Raw genomic sequence first — 26,439 nt, forward strand, 5'->3', positions numbered from 1 at the left:
ACACTTTTGTATTTTTATGTCCGATTTTAGAAGCAAGCAGTTTTTAAGTGAGATGAATTTGGGGGTACGCAAGACAAATCAGACTCCTACAAGAGGTACAGTAGTCTGGAAAGGTTGAGGACCATAGGCCTAGGACATAAGCACAGCCCCAATGGCCACTGCTATTCAAAAGAACACAATTTCACACACAGAGTGGGCCCCATTCACAAGTCGGCCCCCCACACACCAAGAGTGGAATCTGTGCGGACAATCACTCAAAAAAATATTTGTTTAGTATTTTCCATCAGCCACAAGAGATCTTTAGGTCCCTACACTGCCTGGCTCATTGTGACTGTCTTTACTTCTTTTGAACTAAACAAGAAGAGTAAAAATTACCAGTTGCTCACATTTGCGATTTTCTTTGCCTTTTTTAGCATATGTCAGGAGGTTCTCATTGCACAACTTCACCTGAGCAAAATAGCCTGAGATTTGATTGAAGGACTGAAGGTTAAAAATCTAGTTACTAATTCACAAAAGTCCACACCATAAGAATCCACATTCGTCCTGTGGCTGTAATTTTCTGCCAGTTCACAAACCAGGGAGTATACCAAAGACAAGACTATCTGCCCTAATCAGGCAACATCATATTTTGGCCTGTCTCTGTTTTGACTCTTTTACTTTAAACATGCAACAAAATATATCTTAAAATAAATTGAAAGTCAGATTTTCTAATTACCTGATATTGGAAAACCTTCTACAAATAGCATCAGCTAGACAGTGAAGGTAAAACTTGTCTGAAATACAAGTGTTTATACTATTTTCAGCTTGCAGAGCAGGGTAAGAGGAAAGTTCGTAAGTGAAACAGCACCCAGTCTCAGAACAAAGCCATCCCCCAAGACACCCACAGACATTTAACAAATTTTTATTTATTTAATAGGAAAAACAGAATTGTAAAAATCTACATCATAAAATCTCACTAACAGATACTAGAGAAGAATGGTGCAAATTTCCCCACTGTTAAAAAAGCATCTGGATAGCTCCATGCCGAAGAGATCTCATGTTGCCTCACCTTGCCTTGTTTGGAAGAAGATCATTAAAAAAACAAAACAAAAAACAAAACAAAAAAACAACCCACAGAAACATTATATAATGTGTCACTTATATAAAACCACGTTTCAGAAATGCTGAATATCTATGAAGAATCATGTATTACTAAGAGTACTGCTCCACACCACAATAAAGTGTTCATACAAATTTAAGAATTTAGCTATACAGCGAGTATTGCAACAATGTACAAAGAATGCATTTCCAACATTCAATTAACAAATTAAATCCTACTATGGTATGTTACAACCCTTAGTCTTCCAGCTGATAGTTGGGGTTAACTACCAGGTACGGGTCTTCATCAAAGCTCTCTCCTTCTGCGGAGCCTTTTAGCCCAGTGTGGGTGAGTTCTATTAGAATGTGGTCCTGAAACAGACACAAAAATCGTTACTCACACAAAGGCTTAAAGCCTTAATATTGAACACAGTTATTTTTCAAAGATAATTCTAATGCAGTAAGTGTTTGTTCTTTTTTAAAGAAAAAATCAACTCCCTTTTGCACTTCATTTCATCTTTTCCCTCACCTCCCGTCTGCATGTTTCTATCTTAAGAACTTATATGGTACCCCCATTGCTATGATATCGAAGTGCAGATGCAGTAACTGAGACACAGATTTCAACAGGAGTCTGATGCCTAAATACTTTTGGGGATCTGGGTCTAGGCAACTTGCCAAGAGTCAGAAGATGATTGTGGTGGAGCAGGGAATTAAATCCAGGTCTCCCATAGCCTAGTGCTCTAATAACTGGATCAGCCTTCCTCCCAAGGAAGTGGTTCACTACTACTTTTACCCCTTTAATCCTGCATACCCTTCCTTATTTCACCTAGTCCTCATGCTACCCAGACTCCATTGTCCCCTTCTCTCCCCACTCTTCCATTGTACACACTGTCTGCTTCAATTCTCCCCTGCAGAGAAACAAATTCCACAGGCTCTCTTCTGGTAGTTTTTCGCCTCTTAGAGCAGCTGACCCTTCTTATAGGCAGGGCAGGTAGCACCACCTATTATTAAAAGTTGCTCAATACTTTCCTTTATAAGAATGTTTTAAATTGTTTATAACATTACCAAGCCTTAGCCATCTAACCTGAAATTTTCCATGCCAGGTATGTCTCAGATGAATTTTTATTTTGAAAATTTCAGCCAAAATGGTTCAGCTACTCCCAAAAATGAGACTGGGGGGGAAAAAAATTTTGGTTTATCCACGTAAAACATTTTGGTGACCTTTTCTTTGAACAGTTCTTGTGCCTCATAATTTGGAGTAGGGACTTGAAATTTAGGTGCTAGGGATTTGTGCTTTGCTATCCCTAGGAAAATCTGCCCAAATTTGACCAAGTTATACATTGGGGGGTGGGGGGGTGTGTGTGAAGAGATAAATTCACAGTTCCTACATGCTCAGTAAAGACTTCGATTTTAGCAGCTAAAATCTCCAAACTTTCCATCTTCTGATGACAGCTCATACAGGTGCCTGGACTGCACGTGCGCCATCCTCACAGAGCAACTGAGCATGCTCCATCAGGTTGGGGGCTACAGGGTCAAAACAGAACTTTCCCTGTAATGGCTGCTCCAAGTGGGGGTGGAGCCAGGCAGTGGAACTGAGAGCAAGGAGCCTGCCTTTCCTGTAAATTCAATGCCCCCCTTCCTGGTACTTAGGCAGTATGGAGGAGAAAGTCAATTGACTCAAATGCAGAGGAGACAAGAGCCAGACCAGGAACAGGGAAAGGAGCAAATCATTACAAGGAGCCTAGTGGGACCAGGGGCGGGCTGGCAGGTAAGGCGAGAGAAAAACTGACCTGGTATCCGTGGGGAGCCTGGAGTTAGGGGAGACAGATCTGATTAGTCAGAGGAGAACTGGGACTGGGTGGGCAAGAGAGACTAGGCCTGGGATGAGAGACCTGAGAGAGACAGACTGAGACTGGGTAAATGTGGAGAACAGAACCGGTACAAGGAGTCAGGTGTGAGGAATATACTGGACAAGTTGGAGGGGATGGGGCAGGAGTCTGTGCTGACTAGAGCTCACTTTTCTCCAGAGTCTGGAATGGAACCCAAGATTCCAGAGTCTCACGATTTGTTTGATGCTGGGAAATCCCTGAGAAAGCCACTGGAAAAGCGTGTATCTCATCCCTCTCTAATGCTGGTCCACACAGAGGATGACAACCTACTCTTGTTACCAGTTATGCCATTAGCTGAAATGGCTGAGGTCAGGGTGGAAAAACTAATGGTTCCAACTCTGCTGATGAACCTCTTGGGTGTCAATAAGACATTGAAGCCTGTTCAGCCACATCTTCACTGCTATTTTTAAGATGTGATATCTAGATTAAAGCCAATGTAGATAGGCTTACCTAAACTGGAGTAGTGTGTCCAGTTTTGGGGTCCCCCACTACAGAAAGGAAGTGGACAAATTGGAAGGAGTGCAGCTGAGGGCAACGAAAATGATTAGGGGGCTCGGGCATATGACTTATGAGGAGAGGCTGAGGGAACTGGGCTAATTTAGTCTGCGGAAGAGAAGACTGAGGGGAGATTTGATAGCAGCCTTCAACTACCTGACAGGAGGGTTCCAAAGAGGATGGAGCTAGGCTGTTCTCAGTGGTGGCAGATGAACAAGGAGCAATGGTCTCAAGTTGCAGTGAGGGAGGTATAGGTTAGATATTAGGAAAAACTATTTCACTCGGAGGATGGTGAAGCACTGGAATGGGTTACCTAGGGAGGTGGTGGAATCTCCATCCTTAGAGGTTAAGGCCCAGCTTGACAAAGCCCTGGCTGGGATGATTTAGTTGGGGCTGGTCCTGCTTTGAGCAGGGGGTTGAACTAGATGACCTCCTCAGGGCTCTTCCAATCCGAATCACCCTTTCAGTTGCAGTGCAGACATGCCCTAAGACACTTTACACTATTCTGACACTGTAAAATTGCCTTGAAGTGGGCAAATTTATCCACTTTAAGAGGCCTCTTTTACACTACCAGAGTAGTGTAAGTGAAAATCAGGCCTGAAATTTGTATACTACCTGTCACCATTACAAGTGTCCATTTACTGTATAAACACAGCACTACTTCACCCCTCTACAAGTCTCAGCATTGAAACCAGCTATAGGGATCTAAATCCAATCTTGTTAATCTGGAATCATGAAAATTAATATGGAATAAGGTACAGTGTGAATTTAAAGCAAATTAACTATTCTTGATTAACTCCATTTGTGGACACACTTATTCCAGAATACTGGGTTTGCCTTTTCACAAGGTTTCATTGGTCACTTTTGCCTCAGCAGCTGGGACAAGCTCTTAGCCATTTCAGCTACAAGGATAATACACCAGATTGTTGTATGTGGTCAGCTGCTGTATAAACACGCTCCAGGCATGTTCATCTCATGAAGTGGCAGCTATTGGTGGCATTAAGATAAATACCATTTTGTTTTCAAAACCCTGAATATGCTGATGACACTGCTTTGTTGGGTCGGTTTGGTGAATCGCTGCAGATGATGGCTGATCTGGTTGGGCACAAAGCAACATGCACTGGCCTCGTTATTAATATGGAAAAAACCAAGTCCCTGGCCATTATCAGCCTCCAGCATCTGACTACAACCAGCTCAGTATTAAACTGCCTCGTCACGATATTGGAGTAGGTGGCAACTGTCAAATACTCAGGAAGCATTACAGACCACATGGAAGATATTCACAAGATGCGGATGCTCATATCAGCAGCAGTTGCTGCCATATTCCAGGCCCTTAAATGGCCTCTATGGAGAAATTGTGACAACAAAGTCTCTACAAAGCTGTGTATCTACAGGCCTACAGTTACACCAACTCTTTTGTATGACAGCGAAATTAGGAATGGGCACTAAGGAAGGCTGAAGAGCACTGGATCAATGTGGTCTTTTCTCACAGTCTTGGTCATTTGCTCCATATCAAGTGGCAGGACAAAATCAGCAATGAGGATATTCATAGCCAAACCCAGCAACTACCTTCATCAGCACTGGTTCAGTTTTGACAGCTTTCTTGGTATGGATATATTATTAGCATGGAAGACTAACGAATTAAAAAGTCCATTTACCATGGAATGCCCCTACATGGTTGGCAATCACACAGTCACCAAAAACTTCTGTCGGCACAATAAGATTGCCAATGACACAGAGACTGAACAGCCAACCCATTTCTTGCTGGAGATCAATCTGGATGGCATTTGATCTGCAAGGAGGTTACGTCCCTTTAGGATTTGCCTTGAGGATGACTATTTCAGAATAAGAGTGCCTTATACCAAATTAACTTAATCTATTTAGTCAGGAATCGTTGCCCTCCCAAGGTAGATAAATCCTAAAAACAGTAACTCTTGGCCCTGTAGAATTTACATAGCAAGCCAATTTAGCAACATTTTTACACTGTTTTAAGTAGTAGACTTGCCTGCCCCAAACATTGCCATAGCGAGAAGCAGCATTTCTTGCCAAGTATAGACCAAGCAGTACTTTCTAGTTAGGCTTTTGATTAAAACTGACTTCTCAGCATCCCTCTGGCAGCTGTCGTTTTAATACAGAGAGAAAAGAGATATAGAAAGTCTAATTTCCAGAGAGCGAGTTACGCCACCATGGCAGAGAAACTCAGGAGGGAGGACTGTGACACTGAGCCAGATAGGGTTAAGCAACTAGCAAGCTAAATGACCTAAATTCAATCTTTAAACACATATTAGAAAAGTATATAAATGGCAACTAGGGCTATTCCTTATAAATAGCTAACATAGCCACATAGATTAGAGCTTTGAAATGCAAACCCATGTTGTTAGAGAATTAGAGGTAATACTGATTGTGTTTACTTATATCTTGTTAGATGTTAACCATGTAAAGAGACTGTTCCTGTCTGTTACTATATCTATTGATTCAGAGATCAAAAGGGAATATTAACATTTAGATAGAACTTGGGTGTAAGAACATCATTGACTATATTTCTCTTTGAAGTTTGTAGTAAACTGTTTCTCAGCTGCTTAATGGATAATTACCTTATGCTGATGAACGCAACTAGTTACCTGTGTATACATAGGAAATAGGTTACTTTAAAGCCACTGTTCTTCCCCCAAGGAATGCCTGCTGTCAAGAGGCTACTGATGGCCTGCCAGGGAACTATAAAAAGAGCTCTTGGGCCCTGATCCCGTTATCTCAGATTTGCTTAAGCTTCATAAGGGGAAGTTTGAGTCGCAAGACTGAGGTCCCCAGCTCCAGACTGGGTCACCCTAATATTGGACATTGGACTCTGACCTATGGAACTAATTCTAAAAGAACTCTTTGCATCTCTAAAGCTCACCATCTTTACTATGAAACTAACCTAAGGACCCTATTTATGTCTGTATGTGTAACGATCTTTTAACCAATCCTCACTCTCTCTTCTTTTTTAATAAACTTTAGTTTAGTTAACAAGAATTGGCTGTAAGCGTGTCTTTGGGTAAGATCTAAAATATTCATTGACCTGGTGGGTAATGTGTCTGATCCTTTGGGATTAGTAGAACTTTTTATATGATGAATAAGATTTTCAGTAATCCTCATTGTATTTGACTTGGCTGTCTGGGTAAGAGCTCAAGGCTAGGTTGCTTTAAGAAAACTATTTCTGGCTTCTGGGTAAACCAGTAAGGTATTGGTGAAGCTATTTTGTTGCTGGCTGGTGAATCTAAGTATCAGAATAACCACCAGTCTGGGGAACTGTCTGTCCCATTCTTTGCAGTTTGCTCTAACTGAGCAATCTCAGTGTGGCCTGCCCTGGAACCCTAAATCACAAGAATATTTCAGCTACATGGGCAAAGGGAAGGGGAAAGTTCCATTCCTCGGGAGGCTCACATTATTTACTGAATGCCTCAAAGACACTACAAGAAAAATAGCGGCCCTAGAAACTGCAGTCCATGAAAAGCTTCAGGGAGTATCACTGCCTGCTATTAACCCTTTCTTGTTTGCAATTAAGCAAGGACAAAGGAAATCTACTAATACATGGAAAAGGAAAGAATGTAATACCTGAAGCTTACTCACACCCACTCACCCCTTTTCGAGGTGCTTAGCCTGTAATTCTGACATTCCTTCCATGACCGGAGTTTTAACAAAGATATCTAGGTACTTATACAGCACCAATTATTGGTGCCTGCACACAGAGATACTGTACGTTCCTAACTTGTCAAACATACCAACAAAAAAAAACATTTATAAGCTAAAAACCCTTTAAGATATCCATGCAACTGCATACATACATAGTGTATAAGTCGATGAATGATTCTCTCTATGATCTTCTTTCTATTTATAAGCTCTTCTTCAGACTCTATTTCTGATTCAATTTCCTTTAAGTACCAATTAATAAGATCACTCTTCTTTAATGAGGAATCATCCTCTTCTGCAAGGAAAAAAGAAACCTAGATTATTCTGGTTACAATGCCAATCCCCAGATTGCATAAACATGCAGCAGCAGGAGCATACTAATCAAACTGTCAAAGAGAAGGCTTAGTATAACATTTACAATGTTGATAAGAGAAACCCAGAATAACCTCTCAGATTATTTGTATCAAGGAGTTTTGATTTTCCAGGAAATGAGGTGTCTGATGACACATTACATGTCAGAATCACATTGGAGTCACATTTAGACTGAGAATTGAAGCTCTCATTTCTACCCATCCATGCAGCTCACAAACTAAATAAGCTGTCTGGCAAAAAACATCAGCTTGAAGATTCAAAAGGTAAGAAGCAGTGGCAAGCAGCGCTGTCCAGTTTCCTCAAAGTAAAGCCAACGAAATGAAAGCATTACTGTTCTGCCCAAAAAGGAAGAAACTAGTTTCTGCTGTAATAACTGCACATTCTGTCTACCTATAGTGCTTTTGCAGCTTTAACTGGATATTGCAGTCTTCATTTCCAATCTTAATTTTTTCTGTAGGATTGCTATATTATTGTCAAACAGCTGCCATGTTTCACCCCAGCAGTGACCTCATTTCAGCTGACATATTGTGATCCACAGTGCTGTGAAAAAGGGCCTCCCACCCAATTCATTAAGACAAACCATGCAGCCTTTCTCCCAACTTTCAAATCAACACTCTTTGGTTTAGATGACTGGGTATTAATGAACCCAAAGTCTAACCTAAGAGAAGTTTCCTCATGGGATTTGTGTGAACTTGGTTTCTGAATAGGTTGTACTGTCTGTCAGGATATTCTTCTTGTGTCGTTTTACCACAATCATAGGTTTCTCCAGCGTTGGGCACATAATATGGCTTGGTCTGTAGCCCTGGTGAGATCTTCCATGATGCACAGTTCCTCCAAAAGCTGCCAGACCAACAAATGGTGTGTGTTTCACTGGAGTCACATGTGTCTGGATCATTAGCATAGCCCCACTTCTGACCTTCCAGCTCTTGTTTGGAAGCTAGTTAAACATCTCCTGGTCTATCAATCTTTCTCTGTATCTGAGGGAAGGTGTTCGGCAACCTCAATGTGCGTTTTGACATCCTTGTTGAGTATTTTGAGCTGTGTGCGCTACATTTCCAGTCGCGTAGCTCCTGATGATTTTTTAAGCAGTTCTGTTGCTGCTAGGGAGGCCATGTATCAAAATGTAGCAGATGTCTGGTATCTTCAATCTGTCATAATCATTCAATTTTGCTTGTGACCACTCTCCTGATATCCGGCAAGCACATAAAGGCTGTTCATGTTTGTTGGTTTTAGACACCTTGTGATGTAGCGGCAGCTGTCATTCAGTACAGGATCCAGCTGCTTTGCATGAGCCAATCTTTTCCACATCAGACTTGTGTATTTGGCCCTCAAATAGTGAGGTGTAAGTGCAGTGGCGCTTAGGATTCAAAATGGGGAACCATCCCCACAATTAGCAATCTTTCTGGGCACTAATTTTGCCTTCTCCACCTGTGCCTTGAAGGAGAAAATGCGGCCTAGCATCACTCCACAGTAGACAGGATTCCAACAGTGGGCAAGTGATATCCCATTCCTGATGATGCCGAGTTGTCTACTGGCCTCACGATTCCAAAAATTGAAGAGAAGGACTTACATTTTGGCTGTGCTGGTGTGCACTTGATTCTCAGTGTAACAGACAGAGCCCAGATAGTGCTGATGTTTGCGTAGCTTTGATCTGGGCAAGAGCCATAGCTTGGGCAGAGACACCTACGTCGTTGGCAAGATAAAAATTGCTCTTGCCAACTGATCCAGAGGTGGTGCTAGCCTATTCGGAGCCTTAAGCAGATGCATTTTTGCCCCCCACAACGCATAATAAAAAACTAATAGCCCTTGAGCTGCTCGGGCCCTAAGCAACTGCTCGGTCTGCTTATGCCTAGCACCAGCTCTGAGTTGATCATTCACATAGATGCTGAGAAGTACTGAGGAGAGTATGCTCCCTTTTGGTAGGCAGTTTTTCTGTTGCCACCATAGGCTCCACTTGCCGTGTTGTTTGATGTAAGAACATCGGTTCTCTAGTAAACATCATCAGTTGTACAAGTTGGTGACCTTTCATCATGTTGTATATTTTAGTGAGGAGACTTCAGTGATGTACTGTGTCATATGCTGCTGGTCGGTGCTATGTTTGTTGACCCTGTTACCATACCATTTTCAAAGCCATCTTCAATGTATCGAGCGATGTTCAGCATTTGACAGGTGCATGACTTGCCTGGGTGGAATCTAGCTTGCTCTAGGATTAGATCCTTTTCAACAAGTTGTGACAAGCGGTGTAGGATGAGGTGCTCTTACAGTTTGCGGAGATGACATAGTAGTGATATAGATCCGAAGTTCTTCAGCTCCACAGTACCCTTCCCCAGCTTCAGGAGTGCCACAACACATGCTTGTTGCCAGATCTTGGATACTTTGTATGTGTCTGAGCAACCTAATTAACCAGTTCTTTATTGCTCGTCCAAAGCATTTGATTTGTTCAGTATGAACGCTGACTAGGCCAGCAGCTTTGCCATTCGTAAGGGCGTTAATTCCAAAGGTTAATTCAGTATACAAAAGTCTCCTGCTCTTCTTGCCACTTAAGCTGCATCTTAGGTTGTTTGTTCAGTGCCCTACCATTTTCTAGGAGACGTTGCTTTGCCTTCCTTCGGTGGTTATGCTTTCTTCCTGCCGTGGGTCATGTCCATACTCTCAGTGAGATTCTGCCTTTACTGCTGTTTTTCCTTCTTTAGTGCAGAGACCAGTTCTTTGCCAGTTGCAATGATATCCTCAGTGAATGGGTCTTCTTTGAACTTCTGCTTTTATTTTGTGTACCGATCCGATAACTCAGATGTTAGTCCTGGCAAATAATTTGTTCTGCAGTCTCATGAAGTATGCTTCGACACAATACATACTGGATTGACAGACTGTTTGTAATTTTCTAGTATTGGTTCGATCTTTCTAATAAAGAGCATTGAGGTCACTGGGGAATTCCTTTCATTCTGCTGTCTTAAAATTAAAGTCATGCTAGAATGATACTGAATTTGGCATTATGGCTTCATTGATCTGAATGGCAGTGGGCCAATGCTGCGAATGTGGAATCGGACCCAAACTAAGTTTGTTACATGAACCAGCTATGTTGTTACTGACAAATGCCAGATCAGAGTTGTAGCCCGACACTACAATATAACCAAAGAGCATCTGTGATGATGTAGCCCATTCACTTTACAGTTTTTAAATTAGTTCTTACCTTCTTCTGCTTTCCTGAGGTGCAGCACAATGAGGTTAGAGATTCGTCGGTATTCAGAGAAGCCAAGTTTCATGGAAGCCTTTGGGGCTGCATCTTTGTTTGCATCCTCAGAGTGGTCACTGATCCCATTCACAAGGCCGTTGCCACCTGTTGGAGCATCTGCACCATCTGCACCAACAATTTTTATGAATAAAGTTTAATTAGCATCATTACACTGATCTAGAAGCTGAAGCAGTGTGACTTTCCCAAGATCACAGCAAGACAGTGGCAGAATTAAGTACAATCCCCTACTCAAGCCACTAGAGCATGAGAAAGTAGGGACAGAGGGTGAAGCAGAAAACAAAAGAACAGATGCACTGTGTCAAACAATTAAGCACTAAACATTGGAAGGTCCATCCTCCCATTCACAAGCAAAGGCAGAAACTGTCAGTAGGTGACTTACCACTGACTCCATCTTCAGCCTCCTGATCCTCCATTTGCTGTTCGTCATCTTGGTCTAAATTGACATCTGGAGTCTCAACTCTGATGATAGATTTGTTTAATAACCTGAATGCTTCCTTCACATGTTTTGGATGAACCTGGGAGAGATTTGCGAAACATATTCACATGTTCAGAACCTAAGAACTGTATTTCAGATTGCGATTCTACCCTGAGAAGTGACTAAAAACGGCATTGCAGAGGTCTCCATAGCCACATCTCACTAATCCTACATTAAAAGGAGTTTTGTTTTTTTTTGCCAGCCCCAGAAACTCACCCGACAACCAAGGTGGGTTCTTTCTCTCTCATGCAATTGCCATAAATTATAAGGATTCTGAAGGCCAAACTATGCCTCTGACAGCTTGTGACTTTCAGAAAATTTGCATAGGATTACTGAGGAATAAATAGCCTGCTGATGGTGAGTTTTCAGGGCTGGCAATTAGAAAAGTTTTTGTTCAAACTGAGCCCACATAGAGAACATCGAGACAATGGACACGGAGTCCCACAATGACATTTTTATAAGGTCACTTAATGACTTTTGATGGGACATCGACCCTTAACACGACAAGCAACATTACCTAAATTACAGATAATCCTAACCTTTTCTTAGAAAGTGACACTTTTACTATTCACTAGTGGGTTTTTTTGCACACTACTTGAAAAATAAAAATGTAAACTCGCTTGTTTCACTGTCAGGTTTCCAATAAACCAACACAATCCTGTGATGTATGACTGGCAACGGTATTCAAGAATGTTTATAATTGAAGTGTGTTCCCCTTGGAAACAGAAAGAAGTTAACTAGAATCATCTTCATTGGCCCGACTACAGGCTGCAAGGTTTGTTTTTAAAAACTAAATTTATCCAAAATCTGACCTGAAGCATCTTTAGAACGTAACTAGCAGACAGGTTTTGGATATCATATCAGTTTAGAACAAAATGCATCAAATTCAGACAGTAATCGGTAAAATCGTGTTAATCCTATATTCACACTGAAACAGATGGGTTTTTAAACTGGGATTAGATTATGGAAAAAAAAAAAATGTAGTGAAGTTTTCCAAATCCCATCCATATAAGAAACCACATTCAGTAGATCTGAACAACTGCATAAATATTATCATGCATGTTCTTTGGGTTCCCTAGCCTTGGCTCCCCCTCACTGAGTTCAAATACACACATAGGCTCTGCTGGGCTCCTTATACTTGGCAATCCGTCAGCGAGGCTTAGATGCGCTGCCGGGTGGCTCCTTCTTGATTGGGGGTAGAAGAGAGTGGCAACATCTCCCACGCCCACTCAATCACAAAGCCAACGGAGCTGTACCTCAGTATATTGTGTAGATCTTCACAATATTGTCCTTCTCCTTCCTTACATGTTTTGATGAGCAGTGAATATTTATATTAATATTGCCAAGCATATGAATTAATATCCAAACAGGCAGATCACATACATCTCAGTTAACTTTGAAAATGTGAGCCACAGTGTACCTCTACACACACATACACACACACCCCACATCATCTAGAGATTTTTTTATATATGGGAGAACAAGGCAGCAGCATGAAAGAGGAGCCTACATGCCATACAACTGAGTACTGGGCTGAATCAGAGACCTTATTTTAAGCTGGGGAAGAAAATGCCCAGGAAAAAGTAAATTCAGAGTATCACTGTCAAGTTTCAAGACCAAAATGCTAATTGCCTTTATGCAGCTGTTTAAAAAATTTTTTTAAAGCTACGTGTTACCTCATCACAACAGTGCATTCGGGCCATAGCTTCAGACAGTCGAATCATGCTTTCCAGTTGTCGTACTGTGATTCTCCAGGATGACTTTATAACTCCAGAGCCATCCCGTTGACGTAATCGTTTATACTGCTCAACTATGAAGTCCTCTGACTCTTTAGAAATCTGATTGAAATAAGATGGTACATTTGTTCATAATGAACTGGCATAAGTATACTGCTTCCATTAGTGGAACTTCTGGAAGTTCCACTGCATAATTCTAAAAGCCACTTTAAAGTTGAAATTTGAATAAACAAAAACAAAGAATTTGCTTCAGTTATGTTCAAATTTACATTTTTCTATGTGCAGTAATCTTTCAAAACAAAAAAGTTGTTCAACCCAGTTGCTTGATTAAGCAACGAGTTGCTAAACTCCAAATTACCAGATACTGTTGAGGCAATGATTATTCTCCCACACCCAGAAATATGAATTAAACACAATGAAGCTCTTCATTTGCTTTTGGTACTGACAGACACTCATCTCAAGTTTTTAAACCCAGTCTCAGCTGTGCTGTCTGGGGCTCTGGCATTTATAAGGAGAGCAAGTGGATCCAAAGTATTCCAAGCTTCCACCTCACACCTTAATTAACTGCTATACTGTGGGATCAGTTCATTGATTTGCTCCCTATCTGCACAAAGAAAGCATTAAGTAGAGTAACTTCAGTTCCTTAGACCTTTCTGTATTCTAAGATAATATATAAAAAGTAAAGTTACCTTCGGTTTAAACTGTCTTGCAAATAGCAGGTACCTTCTGATATCATCTAATGAGTAGATACGATCAACGGATTCTTCTATTCTGGAATGCAGATCCACTATGCGCCTGGCAATGGCATAATCCGTAACCTAAGAAGTCATTGCTTTGTTAGATCATTCTCACATAGCAGTGAAGCCATCATCAACTTAATACACAACAGGGACACGGTTCCTTCAGTTCCTGCTCCCCCATTCGTGCCCTTGATGACAGCTACTTTTTCCAGAAGCAAAACTATCAAAACTCTATGCCATAGCACACCACTGGAAACATTAACAGTTTTAAAGAGATGGAAGAGATAGTAAAAAACCCAAATGAGACTGGCCATGACTTTTTGGAACTTTACTTTATGAATAATGTCTTAGCCAAACCAGTGGTAGACTCAGGAACTTGGCAGTATGGGAATTCTAAATTCTCTTTTCCCTTCATCTCAGACTTCTTTTTGTGTATTCGATCAACTCAATTCTGATTAGAGTGTCAATCTTAGGGAAGGGTACAAAGAATTTCTACATCTCATTTTCTTATTATTTGTATTATCATAGAGGCTAAGAGCCACAGTCACTGATAGGAAAACCATTGTGCTAGACAGGGTACAAAAAGCAAAAAGACTGCAAATTCTATGGGGTATAAGGCTGTCTAAGATAACATAAAAGATGGATAGACAGACTGACAGGGGAGTACAAGGAAACAGATAATATGGTAAGCTGTAGTGTCACCACACCAAGGCAAATACCATGTGGACTATAGGCAGCAGTCACAGCTTCAGTGACCAGCCAAAGCACAAGTTAAATCAAACTACTAGACATTTTAAAGGTCAACATCTTAATGAGCATAATTTGTACAGTAGATTTGTATTTCCAGCCTTGTAATTCTGTAGAATGCAGACAGAGAGTCTGAAGAAAAGGCTACTGACAGCTACTGCCCCTGCACTTACCTCATTACATTCATCCACAAGAATGAAGAAGAGATCAAATCTGGACATGATGGGAGCTGACAGATTTATGTTCTGTTTCAGAGATTTTGATCTGTCATAACGCCCACCAACTGGGTTTGCTGCAGCCAAAATGGAGGTCCTGGCATTCAGAGTAGCCTGACAATGAAAGAAGAAAAAAATTACCAAAGCTTTAATGTGTGACACGTCAGTGTCACTTGCTAAAGGAACGCAACAAGTTATGGCTTCTCTTCAAACTGGTAGGTAGAGAATTTAGCCATCTGTCTGCTAATGCAGCCACATACTTTGCAATATCCCCATTGATTTAGAGGGAACCTCTACTGACAGCAGAAGCACAACAAAAACAGAGGAAATGATGCCACAAAAGGGTTTTGGCTAACTAGTACTTTTCCCTGATATATAGTTCACATTAAAGGTAATCATTTTAACAGTTAAGATAGTAGTATCTGAAATATTGCAGCAGGCACTTTTTAATTATTATATAAGGCTCAACGCATTCAGGATAGGTTTCTTAGTTTTACAGATAGCCTTCCTGAGCCTCACTTTCCCCTAAGTAACCTTTAATTAAACATATATGTTACAAATACACAAATATGCATGCACACTCTGCAAGGAATGGTGCAAGTTACCTTAACTCCTGCTTTTGTTATAGATATAGTCTGTTGCTCCATTGCTTCATGAATGGCAACTTGATCTCGTATATCCATTTTGTCAAATTCATCAATGCAACAAACCCCCTAAAACAAGAGTATAGAAATAAGATCATCCAACTTCTACAGCAGCTAGACCAGAAAAGACAAAACTTTTGCAAAATTGTATAAAAGTGAATCAAAACAACACAGGGAATTACTGGAATCCTACTATTCTTAAATGCCACTTCAGATTTTAGCTAGTGGACTTACATTATCTGCCAACATCAGGGCTCCTGCTTCGATGACAAATTCATGAGACTCCTCATCTTTCACTACAGCGGCTGTTAGACCAGCAGCACTGGAGGCTTTCCCGCTGGTGTACACAGCACGGGGACTGAACTCCTCTACATGTCTGTTGGAGAGGTACCAATAAGTGATTAGTCTGCACTAACTATCCACTTTTGTTAGAAATGTTGCAAGAGGTGCAGATACAAGAACTTTTACACAGTGATGCCTTCTACCTCTCTATCAGGCCAAAACAGTACCTATTCTGTTCTTTAATAAATCCAAGTAAATGTAGTCTCACTAAAAGTTTTTATTAAAGCTAATGTTAAAGTTATCTAATACACAGGATCAAGAAAGAGTGTCTATATATCAAAGTATAAAGTTTGGTTTAAAAGTCATAAAATGCATATAGTACATAATCTGCAATATCCCAAATTTAGATTAATAAATTTAACAATACAGTTTAAATATTAGCATCCAAATATTTAGGTACATCTCTCAAATGTTATACTAAGAGTAGCTTGCGGAAAACTATTATAGCAGTGAGTGTAGATTATCCCTCAGTAATTGAGAATTTAGGATAGGCTGTTCCTTACTAAACACAATCCACACAGTTACTTTCCCCGACATGTTCCGAGTGCTATGCCTCTAAAAATACCTACTGGACCTCAGAAGTAAAGTATACAAATCTTACAGGTGGAGAAAAAAAAACACAGGTATGTTTAACAATTGTCAAAGGCCTCACTGCAAGTCAGTGTAGAGCTGGAATTAGAATTTAATTCTTCCTATTCCAAAAATCTATGCTCATTCCTCTAAACTATGTTGTGAGTGGAAACCCCATAAAAATAACGCATCATGGCATATCTGATGTTTTAATTTACCAAATATTAAACAATAAATGTACTTGTTTATTTTCTAAAAATGGGTAGTATGAACTATTATTTCTGCTGTAAAGAGAAATAAAAATATACTGCATTTATTACTCAAATTCTGTCAAAAGCAACACTTGTTACCAGATTTGTCAAGCACCAGTTCATTTTTGGTATCTACTGTCATCACCACCACATTGTTCATATGGCGTAGCCAACAGAGTTTATTGTTTACTTCTGTATGTCAAAAATATTCAGTGATGTTTGCATGGTTCTGGAAACAGATGCTCAAATAAGTCAGGTAAAGAGGAATAAGTTAAGGCTGAACAAATATGCTGTACAGATATGCCTCAAGTATGGCTTGACTCAAAGATTTATTTTTTTTTACTCTCTGGGATACAGTAAAACTTGAAGGAGGAGAAATATTTAAGCCTTACAAGATTAACTCAACTACTTGCCAGTGCTCCTTTAAGTTCTTGACTACACATATCAAAGTACTAGCTTAGGAGGCAAATGCATTGCCTTCCCATATGCATTAAGTGCTTTACAACTTCCTCCCAACATACACTCCTAGCTCTGGTTACAACTGGAAACATTTAAGTGCTGGATTTTAAAGAGATGCTTACTTGAGAAACTGACTCTTGGCTGTACTTGGATCCCCAACAATGCAAACGTTGATGTCCCCACGCAATGAAGTGCCTTCTGCAGTTGTCTTCGGAACTCCTCCAAAGAGCATCAGTAGAATCCCTCGTTTCACTTCATCATTACCTGCCCCATAAAGAGAAGTTCTAGCGAAGGCCCATAATGGAGCTTTGGGATGTTACACTTTGTGTAGATAAAAATTCTGCCCAATGGAATTTTAAAATCTCATGTCTTTGAACATGCACTGGAAACAGCATTTATATGCTTGATGCAATTTCACCATAGAGCAAATCACAAGGAAGATGATTTCCTTGGTGCTATAGTGGCCCCAAATCTTTGGACAGAAATTCAGCTGATCAACTTCTTCAGAAAGACAGGGGAACCTAAGTGAATTCACAAGCAATTATTCTGAGTCAGTGTCAAAATGGCTTACTATCAAATTGCAGCTATTATCTGAACAGTATTTCACACACAACATTCAGAAGAGAGATATGTGAAGTCCGATCCCTTGGATGTTCTTAAGAGTGTCTATATCAGGCAAAGTTTGCATCCAACTGCTAGGCTGCAGGATTTACTGAACAACTAGAAATAAAGAGGTCACCCTGTGATGGAGATTACTGTTCTGACTGCATTTCATTCAGAAATATTAAATTAAAAAACATCCTCTTACAGAGCACCATAAAAACTAGACAGGAGGATTTGAGATATTAGTTACATGTCTTCGACCTATCCCAACACATGACTGAATAGCAGTAGCGGATACTGTCAAGAATACAATCTGCTCTCCCTGCCATAACAGCTGGACTCTTACCATGTACAGTAGGGAAGAGGCTGGTACAGAGATTGTGGTAAAGGTTTTTATCCTGGCTCATTTCAAACACCTTTTCCCATTCCTTTACAGACATCTGGTTTTTAATGCTCTCTGCAGTCTGTTCCTCATCTCGGAGCTCTTTCCCACCAAACTAAACACAAATTAGAAAGTAATAGTGAGGTAACTTGATACAAATGCAAAGTATAGCAGCTACTGGAGAAGAAAAAAAAAGAAAAGAAAAGAAAAAGAAAAAAGAAAACTATAGGCTTGAAATCACACAAGCTTAGCATGGAGAAGAGAAACAAGGTTTTTGTTCCATGGGGGCTTGTTTAACAGGGAAAATCAAAAATTGAGGAATTTAAGTTTTGTTTTTTTATTTCCATGGAGAAAATACATTTGGAACATCCTTTTCTTTTCTAGTAATTCCACCGAACCCCTTCACTCCCAAAGCAACGGAGCCACATGCAGCATTTTGCACATAGCAGAAGAGAATTCAGTGGTGAAAGGGGTTTAGGAGTCTGTGCTAAAACTGTCCTTTTAATTCTCTACTGAAATTAATTACAAACGGAAAGCATATCACTAATACTAGAGGAAGGATACTTCTGCTTCCAGCAGATTTAGGAAGGATTCAAGTGGTCTTTGTGCCTATGAAGATGTCAAGTTGCTGGTGGAATTATGCATCATAACTCATGTGATGCTAAAACTTAACCACAGATAGTTTTTTAAATTGTTTTTAGTTCATTTGTATGTGGGAGCACCCAAAGATCCACAATTTCAAGATCAGGAGCTTGGTTTTGTTCATGTCACATTTAAAATGACCTTAAGACACCCAGGAGGAGATGTTGGGAGAGACGGGCCAAGATGTATAAGTGGATAGAAGGAGATGGATCATTTACTACCTTCTTATTTTAAAACTCGACAGTGGGCCAGATAGTTACATCTCTGAAGTATAAGTGCAGGAGGCGGGACTGCTCTCTAGTAACCCCTTCAGGCCCAAGTATGGTACTGCAGGTGCTCCCTGCTAGAGTCTGCAAGGCTTGGCTGCCCGCTTGGAACAGGGCAGTCTGTGCTGTAAACTTGGTGTCAGTCTCTAAACAGTAAGTAACAAAACAGCAACTCAGGTTTCAGCTGTCTGTACCTTTAGACAAAGAGGAAAAAATGCAACCTTAAAATGTATGTGCTTAGTTGCAGTGGTTAGGGCAAGGCCCTGATGTGAACCTGAGTTCTGGGTTATCCCTGAGGAGTTCCTCCTCTGTCCCAGTCTCACCCAGCTCTGCCCCTGAGCAAAATCAGGCACACCTTCTTAAACGGCCTGCTGGTTTTTGAATGGTCAGTATTTCCTTTTGGCTGTTCTAGGCCTCTGGAGGACTATCTTGTTGGTTTGCTTAAACTGAGCAGATTTTCCTTGTGCAGGGAGTGTCAGGACATTGATGTCTCTAGCAGGGGGCAGAAAAGGTCCAAGAGACCCTGTCAAAGTAAGACATGGAAAGAGAGACTTTGCTACATAAACCAAGATGGAAGAGGAATAGAACAGTTGCAACACATCAGATCCAGGGCAAAAATCATAAACAGATATAAACTGAAGCCTCACGCTCTAGGAGAGGCAAAAAACCCACAACTCTCTTCAAGTCAGATCTTTAAGTCTATTTTCTTTCAATACTTACCCGTGGATTTGTTGGAGCAACGTAACATGCTAGGAAGACTAGTTTATAGGACAAATCTCTGACGCCCAGAGCACGAAGTCCTCTGATTCCTTCAGTTTCATAACCCTCTGTACCACTGACACGGGAACCAGTTTCTGCACGCACACCTGCCATATGAACAAGAGTCTTAATTTTGTTTCAAGTAAGTACACACGACAGCTTAAGTCACCATTTACAGACAGCAGTGTACCTGGGGTGGATAGCTGAGCTACATCAGGCACAACAATCAGCGATCCTGTGAAATCACACTTGTCGCCAGCCTGGGCTGATTCTACCGCTTCAGCACGCAGGATAACTTCTACGCTGCGAGGAATGCTTCCTCGCGGCAGTTCAGCCTGCGTTTCCTGAATGCGAACCTGAAGAGGAAGAGAATATTAAATGCTCTGCTGAAACTGACAAGTTACTTTAAATTGTTAAAAATGGATTTCTAAACTTCTGAGATCTAATATGTGGGGAAATGGCATTTGCCCTCTGGAAGCTTCATTCATAACAAAATCATGCCACTTCCTTTTAAATAAAAGAAAGGTTACTATTTAAAAATGTCCTACTGGAACAGAGGATTAAGAATGCTGGAAAAATTGGATAGGGTGCAAAGGAGAGTCACAAAAATTATTTGAGGGCTGGGGAAAATGCCTTGCAGTGACAGACAAAGAGATCAATCTTTTCCTTCCTCAAAAAGAGTGCATAAGTTAATTTAGGCCCGATCTAAACAGTAAACATTGTAAAAAAGGAGGGTGTATTGATTTAAAAATCAAGGCAATTTAAAACGCCAAGTAGAAAGCCTCAATTTAGGTAGATTTTAATCAACAATTTGTACTTCAGTTATTTTCTAAAGAAAGTATTCACATTGGTTAATATAATCATTAGAAAATCATGTTGATTTACAACTAAATAGAGCCTTTACACTAGATTTAGTACATCTTTTTGCTTCCTAGGAGGGTACATTATAACAATATACATTGATTTAAGCAATTATATAGCTTAATATTTTCAGATTCTTATTAATGTGCATTTTTAGTATGTTAGAAAATGGTGAATGATATATTGCTTATTTATTAGATAATTTTTTGTTCATGATTTGTGTCAAACTGTATTAGGACAGTAGCTGGAATGTAATCAAACACAAAACAGCATATTTATTTTTCATTTAAAATATTTTGAGAGACTATACAAGTGTAGGGCTTAACATGCTTTGTATTAAACTCTGATTATAAACAGGTTTACTTTTTAAAAGAAAAAATTTAAACAAAATAAAAAAAATCATTTCAATTTTTAAAAATACATTTTATTTTCCAAAAATGACCAATTTTTATGCACCCTAGGAACAAAACAAAAAAAAATTAAGTTCAAAATATCACTCTCATTGAACCAAGTTTTAAAAAATAAGTATTTCAGCATAGAAAGAGACAAAGGCTATTGTTTTTTAAAACCCTGATAAAATGGGTTGGCTTTCCTCATCTGAGCCGGTCCATATTAAATATAACTCAGTCATAACCAAAGTTAATAACTGTTAAACTCTGTTGTAGGTGGATAGAAAAAAGCCAACAGTATATTTGTATATTTTACCTTGCTTATTATGGGAAACTGACATTGAAGCTCTCCTGCCTTAAAATTTGTGTTTTATTTATAGAAGAATAAAGCATCTCAAGTCTGAAAATTGCTTTAGTCCCACCAGTAACTTCAGACACTTTTAAAAATACATCTTCTGAAGACAGAAAGCAACCACCTTAGTTCCAGTGCCTTATGTTAGGACTGCAAAATATCTTACTCCACGTAATCAAGATTAAATGCGGACTAGTGGCAGTAGCACCTTCTAAATATGCAGAAAGCATTAACTCATACACTCAAAGTTCTAGGGAAGCCATGGAAATACCTTTTGAAAGTCAACAAATCTTGATTTGTTTGTGTCCAGCAGGAATCTCCTTCTATTGGCACAGACTGGGTTTCTGCATATGTTTGGCTGTGTATATTTAAATTGCTGCTCCACATCTTTTATCACTGTCTGACAGTCTAGACACAGGAAGGTTCCACTTACAAGCTCTGGATGAACTGGATGGGTACGTACCACCTGTCCACTAATACGCATCAATGAGCCAATTCTGGCTGATGTCAACTCTCGAATTCTGTTAAAAATATCAGATTAATAGCCATTCAATTCCTAGGTGACTTGGCATTCCGCAGTTTTATACCCCATTTCAGCAAAGTACTTAAGTGCTTAAGATAAATATGTGCTTAAGTTCTAAATAATACAATGGAATCTAAACACATGCTTAAGTGCTTTACTTAACTGGGGTCGTTAAGAGCATTCAGTACCACACCAACGTAATTCTAGAACAGACACGTTACTGCCGATATCATGCTTAGCATTAATGCAAGTTGCTCATTTACTCTGTGTTTCTAAAATTATCTGTGATAAAAACATAATCTGGATGATTTCTAAAGTTTAAGTCAGCATTACAAATGTATGAGAGTTGTGTTTTGAAAAAAAAAACATGTTTTAAACTGATTTAAAAATACACAAGTCACAGAACGCTTGTCTATTTACAAGCGACGGAGGGCTTGGAAAATATTTCTGTGGAAGACTAGATGTTTTTCTAAAAGATATGCTCTAGGAATTATTTTGGGGAAGTTATCTGGCCTGTGTTACACAGGACGTCAGACTAGATGATCACAATGGTCCCTTTCTGGTTTTGGAATCTATTAATTTATTCAAATTTTTATTGCTCCGTCCTGTGTTTATTGTTGTCAGATCTTCTTTATACTACATCTGCTTAATCCAGCTCGATATGTTTCAACTATGAAAAAAATATATATCCTACTTATGTCTGGTAGGTAGATCTTGGAATGCAACATAAAAGTCTTTGTTTGGAGGAACATTTCCATGGTCTCTGGCAAAAGTCTTCACTGCTCGACACAGATAAGGATAAACTCTGAAATACAGGAAAGAATTTCACATTTTACAGAAATTACACAAAACTCCTTTCCCCTTTACAACCAAATGCCTCCCTCATATATGTGTAAGCTTTGGCTTACAGCATGCCAGGACACATGTAAGTAAGTATAAATATGCCAAATATGAAATATTGTGATATACCACAATTTTGCTCTTCATTCTAAAAAAGGTGTTTGGGTAAAGCTTATTTCACTACTAAAGGGCACGTCTTCACTTCACGTCTTTAACGTGGCTTGTGTAGTCGCAGCATAGTGCTGGGAGAGAGCTCTCCCAGTGCTATTAAAAAAAACCCACCTCCATGAGGGCAATAGCTTCCAGCGCTGATGCACTCTCTACAGTGGCACTTTACAGCGCTGAAACTTGCAGTGCTCAGAGGGGTGGTTTTTCACACCCCCGAGCAAGAAAGTTGCAGCACTATAAAATGCTAGTGTAGACAAGCCCTAAGTCTTCTTAGCCTTAGGGTCAAGCTTAGCCTGAATCAAATGTTGAGACTAGAAAACAGCAACTAGCTCAATAAAGTATTTTCAAAGTAGCGAGTACTATGATGGGTCGATTCATTTAGTATTTCCATATTGTACATCTAGTTTTCCCCACAGCACAAACGCAATTGCCTAATGCCCCATGTTTGGTGATAGTTCTGAACACAGCACCTGAAGTGGGCAGAGCTAGTAATGGGGCCAGTCAGCAGAAAGTTCTGATGTAATGGGGGGGGGGGAAATGTTTTTCACTGTAATATCCAGGTCATGTTGTCCAGTTCTCAGGTGAACCTTACCTGTAGAACTCCTCCTGGACAGTTGTAGAGAGCTGCTGATTGAACTGCTCCAAATCCACAAAGCTCACAATTAACGTGTTCCTCTCTGGGCGGATTAGCTCTTCAGCATCATGCAAGTATTTGACTTCCCCATCACTGTTCTGGAATCTGAAAGGGACAGCATTTCAGGAGAAAAGTTTTGCAGTACTGTATACCAAACAGCAACTGAATACAGTTCTTCAGTGCCCTGTGTAAAGGCGGTAGGAGAAAAAGGCCATATACCACTAGCACTTGCAAATGTCACTGCCAAATATAAGGTTCCTCCTGCCCCTTTGTCCACTGATCCACAAATGGGGATTTCAACATGAATTAATACAACTGGATCTGTATTTCCCATACCTGGTTCCCCAGACAGCATTTTATTTATAGTTTAACAATGACCTGCACAGGTAAAATGTGTTTTCTTTCTTTATGATTGTTACAGATTATATAAGGAATAGCACCATGTGACAGCCTTTGTTTTTGATTGAAGACCCCTTGGACAACTAATCTGAACCTGAAATGTGAAAAATGAAACTTAAGCAACCAAGAGATGAAGGAATCTTCGACCACACTGTACAAAGCTTCATTAACAGCTATTGAACAAATATTCCTGATAATGACTTGGAAGAAAAGCAGTCTCTAGGAAAATTAAAATAAACCAAGGGAGACCCACATTCTGTCTCACAAGCCTTAGAAGAGACTCACTATTCAGGACAATGAGATATTATGGAGCACCAAATTTAAACGCAATTCAAATCTAGGCCAAAATGATTTTGGCAGTCTTGCTAACAGTAACCTTTGTGTGTCATGTGTGCATGATCGTACAGGAAACGGAGAGTACAAAATAAAGGCTGATTGCTGATTTCTGTCAAGCGTTAGCATCGTCTGTGCACACCTATCCAAATGCACAGAGCAAAGCACAAGTGACTAAGGTACAAGGAAATCTCATACAGAATCTAAGAATTTATTAATCTGTAAACCCTCTGGGATTATACTGTGCTTTAACAAGGGAATGCTCAAACAGAAGTCAACCAAGAGGGAAGACACTCTCCCCCCTCAGGTCAAACATAATGGACACCAACCAGTTGCAAAAAGAGAGCTTACAAAACAAGCTCAGGTGTGTATGGTTTTAACGAGGAGAGGCAGCATCAGTGCAGCGAGATGCCGAGAGACTTCAGCCCCCGTCAAGCAGTCGCAATGACCCCGCTCGCGTCCGCCCGGACCCCGACGAGCCAGCACGTTCCACCCCGCAGCGTCCGTGGCTTCAACAGACCGAGTTACGGGCGCTGGGGAGGCCTCCGGGCGCGCTGCGGGGAAACAGGGCTGAGGAGGAAGGCGCCTCTCCCGACGCCGGGTCACAGCCGGGTCGTGCACCTCAGAGCAGCCGCAAGGCCGCCCGTGCACCGCCCCGTCCCCCGCCAATTCCTCGCGGCTCCTGCAGGGAACGTCTCCGCCCGGGGGGCGGGGGGGCACCGCTGCCGTTGCGCGGGGGCACTTACTCCTCCAGGAAGTCCTGGAACAGCTTCTGGCACTTCTCCGCCACCTCATCGCGGAGCTGCTGGTGCGCGGCCCCCGCATCCCCGGCCGCGAGGTCCATGGCTCGAGCTCCGTCTTCCCACCTCCACCGGTCCAAGAAGGGCTAGAGGAGCAACTCGCGCGCCACGGATGGAGCCCCACGTGGCCAGCGGGCAGCGCCATGGACCAATCAGCGGCCGCCTCTCCCCGCGCCCCGCCTCTTCCGAATGTTCCCCGGCAAGATTTTCGCGCCAAAGCTGACAGGGCCAACAGATAGAAGGCGGCCATGTAAAAGGGGAGGTGGCAATTAAAGGGGAAGGTTGCGAGTCGGCGGACGCCAAATGAAGAGACTGTGAAACAAAAGCTCAGCCTCTGCTGCGAAATGTCTCAGAACCGCAGGCAGCAGGGGCTGCGCATGCGCAGTGTTGGCGGTTCCTTTCTTCGGTTGCTAATCGTTTGAACAGAGCCGAGGTCCTTTCCAGTCTGATGTTTCTGTGATTCCAGGCTTGTGAGCTGAGCCGGCGACCAGCGGCACCTGCCGGCCGCAGTTTTCACACTGTGTGCCCAGCAGAACCACCCTCCCTTCAACTTAAACGAGAACCGCTCAGGTTTGTCCCAGCTGCCCCTCCGTCGTGACGGCGGCAGCGCCGCCGGGCCAAATTTCAGTGGGTGGCGCTGGATCTTCGCGTTGCTTCCCCTGCCAGCCGTAAACCCCGCGGCAAACGTGTGCCTGGCTGCGGGCGCCACTGCCAGGGACGGCGCCTCTGGAACAGGCTCTAGGAGGAGCGGCGGAGCCCGCTCGCCAAGGGCCTCGCTCTTCCTCCAGGGGAAGCTACGCGGCTTCCCTGCCCGAGCCCTGCCGGGATACCCGTGAGTGGGGATATCCCGGGGTGTAAACCAGCGTCCGCGAAGCTGCGTGTTGGGTCAAAGAGACACGGCGATACCTCAGCAGCGCCCCCCCTCCGCCCCCAGCGCCTCCTGCCCACCCGCAGCCCATCAGCTGTTTGCGGGGGGCGGGAGAGAGGAGCGGGGGCACGGCAGGCTGAGGGACGGGGGCGGTGACGTGGGGGCAGGGCCTGAGGCAGAGCCAGGGGTTGAGCGGCGAGCACCCCCCTGCCCCGGCACGCTGGAAAGTTGGCGCCCGTAGCTCCAGCCCGGGAGTCTGCGCCTAGCCAAGGAGCCGCTTATTAACTTCTCAAGAGCTGCCCATGGCTCCAGAGCCACAGGTTGGCCACCCTGGGCTAGTGCGCGCAAGCGGCTCGCATGCTCCCGGACAGGAGCCCCTTCCATGCCTTTTTTTTTTTTAAACGAACATGAATTGCATACCAGGGCACGGTGCTCAGGGGGGCAATGCTGCGTGCCTTCAGGGCAGAAGTGGTCCTTCCTGCCCCGCTGCTGCTACCACCTCCTTCCCCCCAATGGTGCAGGTAGAAATCATTTCTTGCCAGTACTGCACTCATGGGAGGGACACAAGGGTGGGGCACCTGACTGCCCCACATGACCCTCCATGTGACTCCTCCCCACCAGGGGCCCCCACACTTTCCCCATCCCCTTTAACATCCGCTTTTGAATATACAAACATCAAGGTGCTT

The 26,439-nt window shown here is 41.9% G+C and overlaps 1 protein-coding gene across 3 annotated transcripts; it reads right to left on the bottom strand.

Annotated features, from left to right (window-relative positions):
- Positions 1-885: 885 nt before the first annotated feature.
- On the bottom strand, positions 886-26,312 carry MCM6 (minichromosome maintenance complex component 6). 3 transcript variants are annotated; one of them, XM_043524810.1, is made up of 17 exons: positions 26,174-26,312; positions 23,312-23,458; positions 22,406-22,516; positions 21,460-21,709; positions 19,777-19,942; positions 19,548-19,693; positions 17,884-18,034; positions 17,057-17,198; positions 15,547-15,688; positions 15,274-15,381; positions 14,627-14,782; positions 13,656-13,784; positions 12,907-13,068; positions 11,135-11,270; positions 10,693-10,860; positions 7,286-7,425; positions 886-1,449 (listed from the first exon to the last, which is right to left on the bottom strand). In XM_043524810.1, exons 4-17 carry the CDS (start codon positions 21,670-21,672, stop codon positions 1,336-1,338), a joined length of 2,073 nt encoding a protein of 690 aa, XP_043380745.1. In that variant the 5' UTR covers positions 21,673-21,709; positions 22,406-22,516; positions 23,312-23,458; positions 26,174-26,312; the 3' UTR covers positions 886-1,335. The 3 variants fall into 3 exon arrangements, with proteins under 3 accessions (XP_043380745.1, XP_037768578.1, XP_043380746.1); XM_037912650.2 differs by lacking the exon at positions 26,174-26,312 and adding an exon at positions 24,832-24,984; XM_043524811.1 differs by lacking the exon at positions 26,174-26,312 and adding an exon at positions 24,437-24,669.
- Between the last annotated feature and the right edge of the window lie 127 nt (positions 26,313-26,439).

Source organism: Chelonia mydas, chromosome 11 (assembly GCF_015237465.2).
Source record: "Chelonia mydas isolate rCheMyd1 chromosome 11, rCheMyd1.pri.v2, whole genome shotgun sequence".
In the NCBI taxonomy this organism is placed as follows: Eukaryota; Metazoa; Chordata; order Testudines; family Cheloniidae; genus Chelonia; species Chelonia mydas.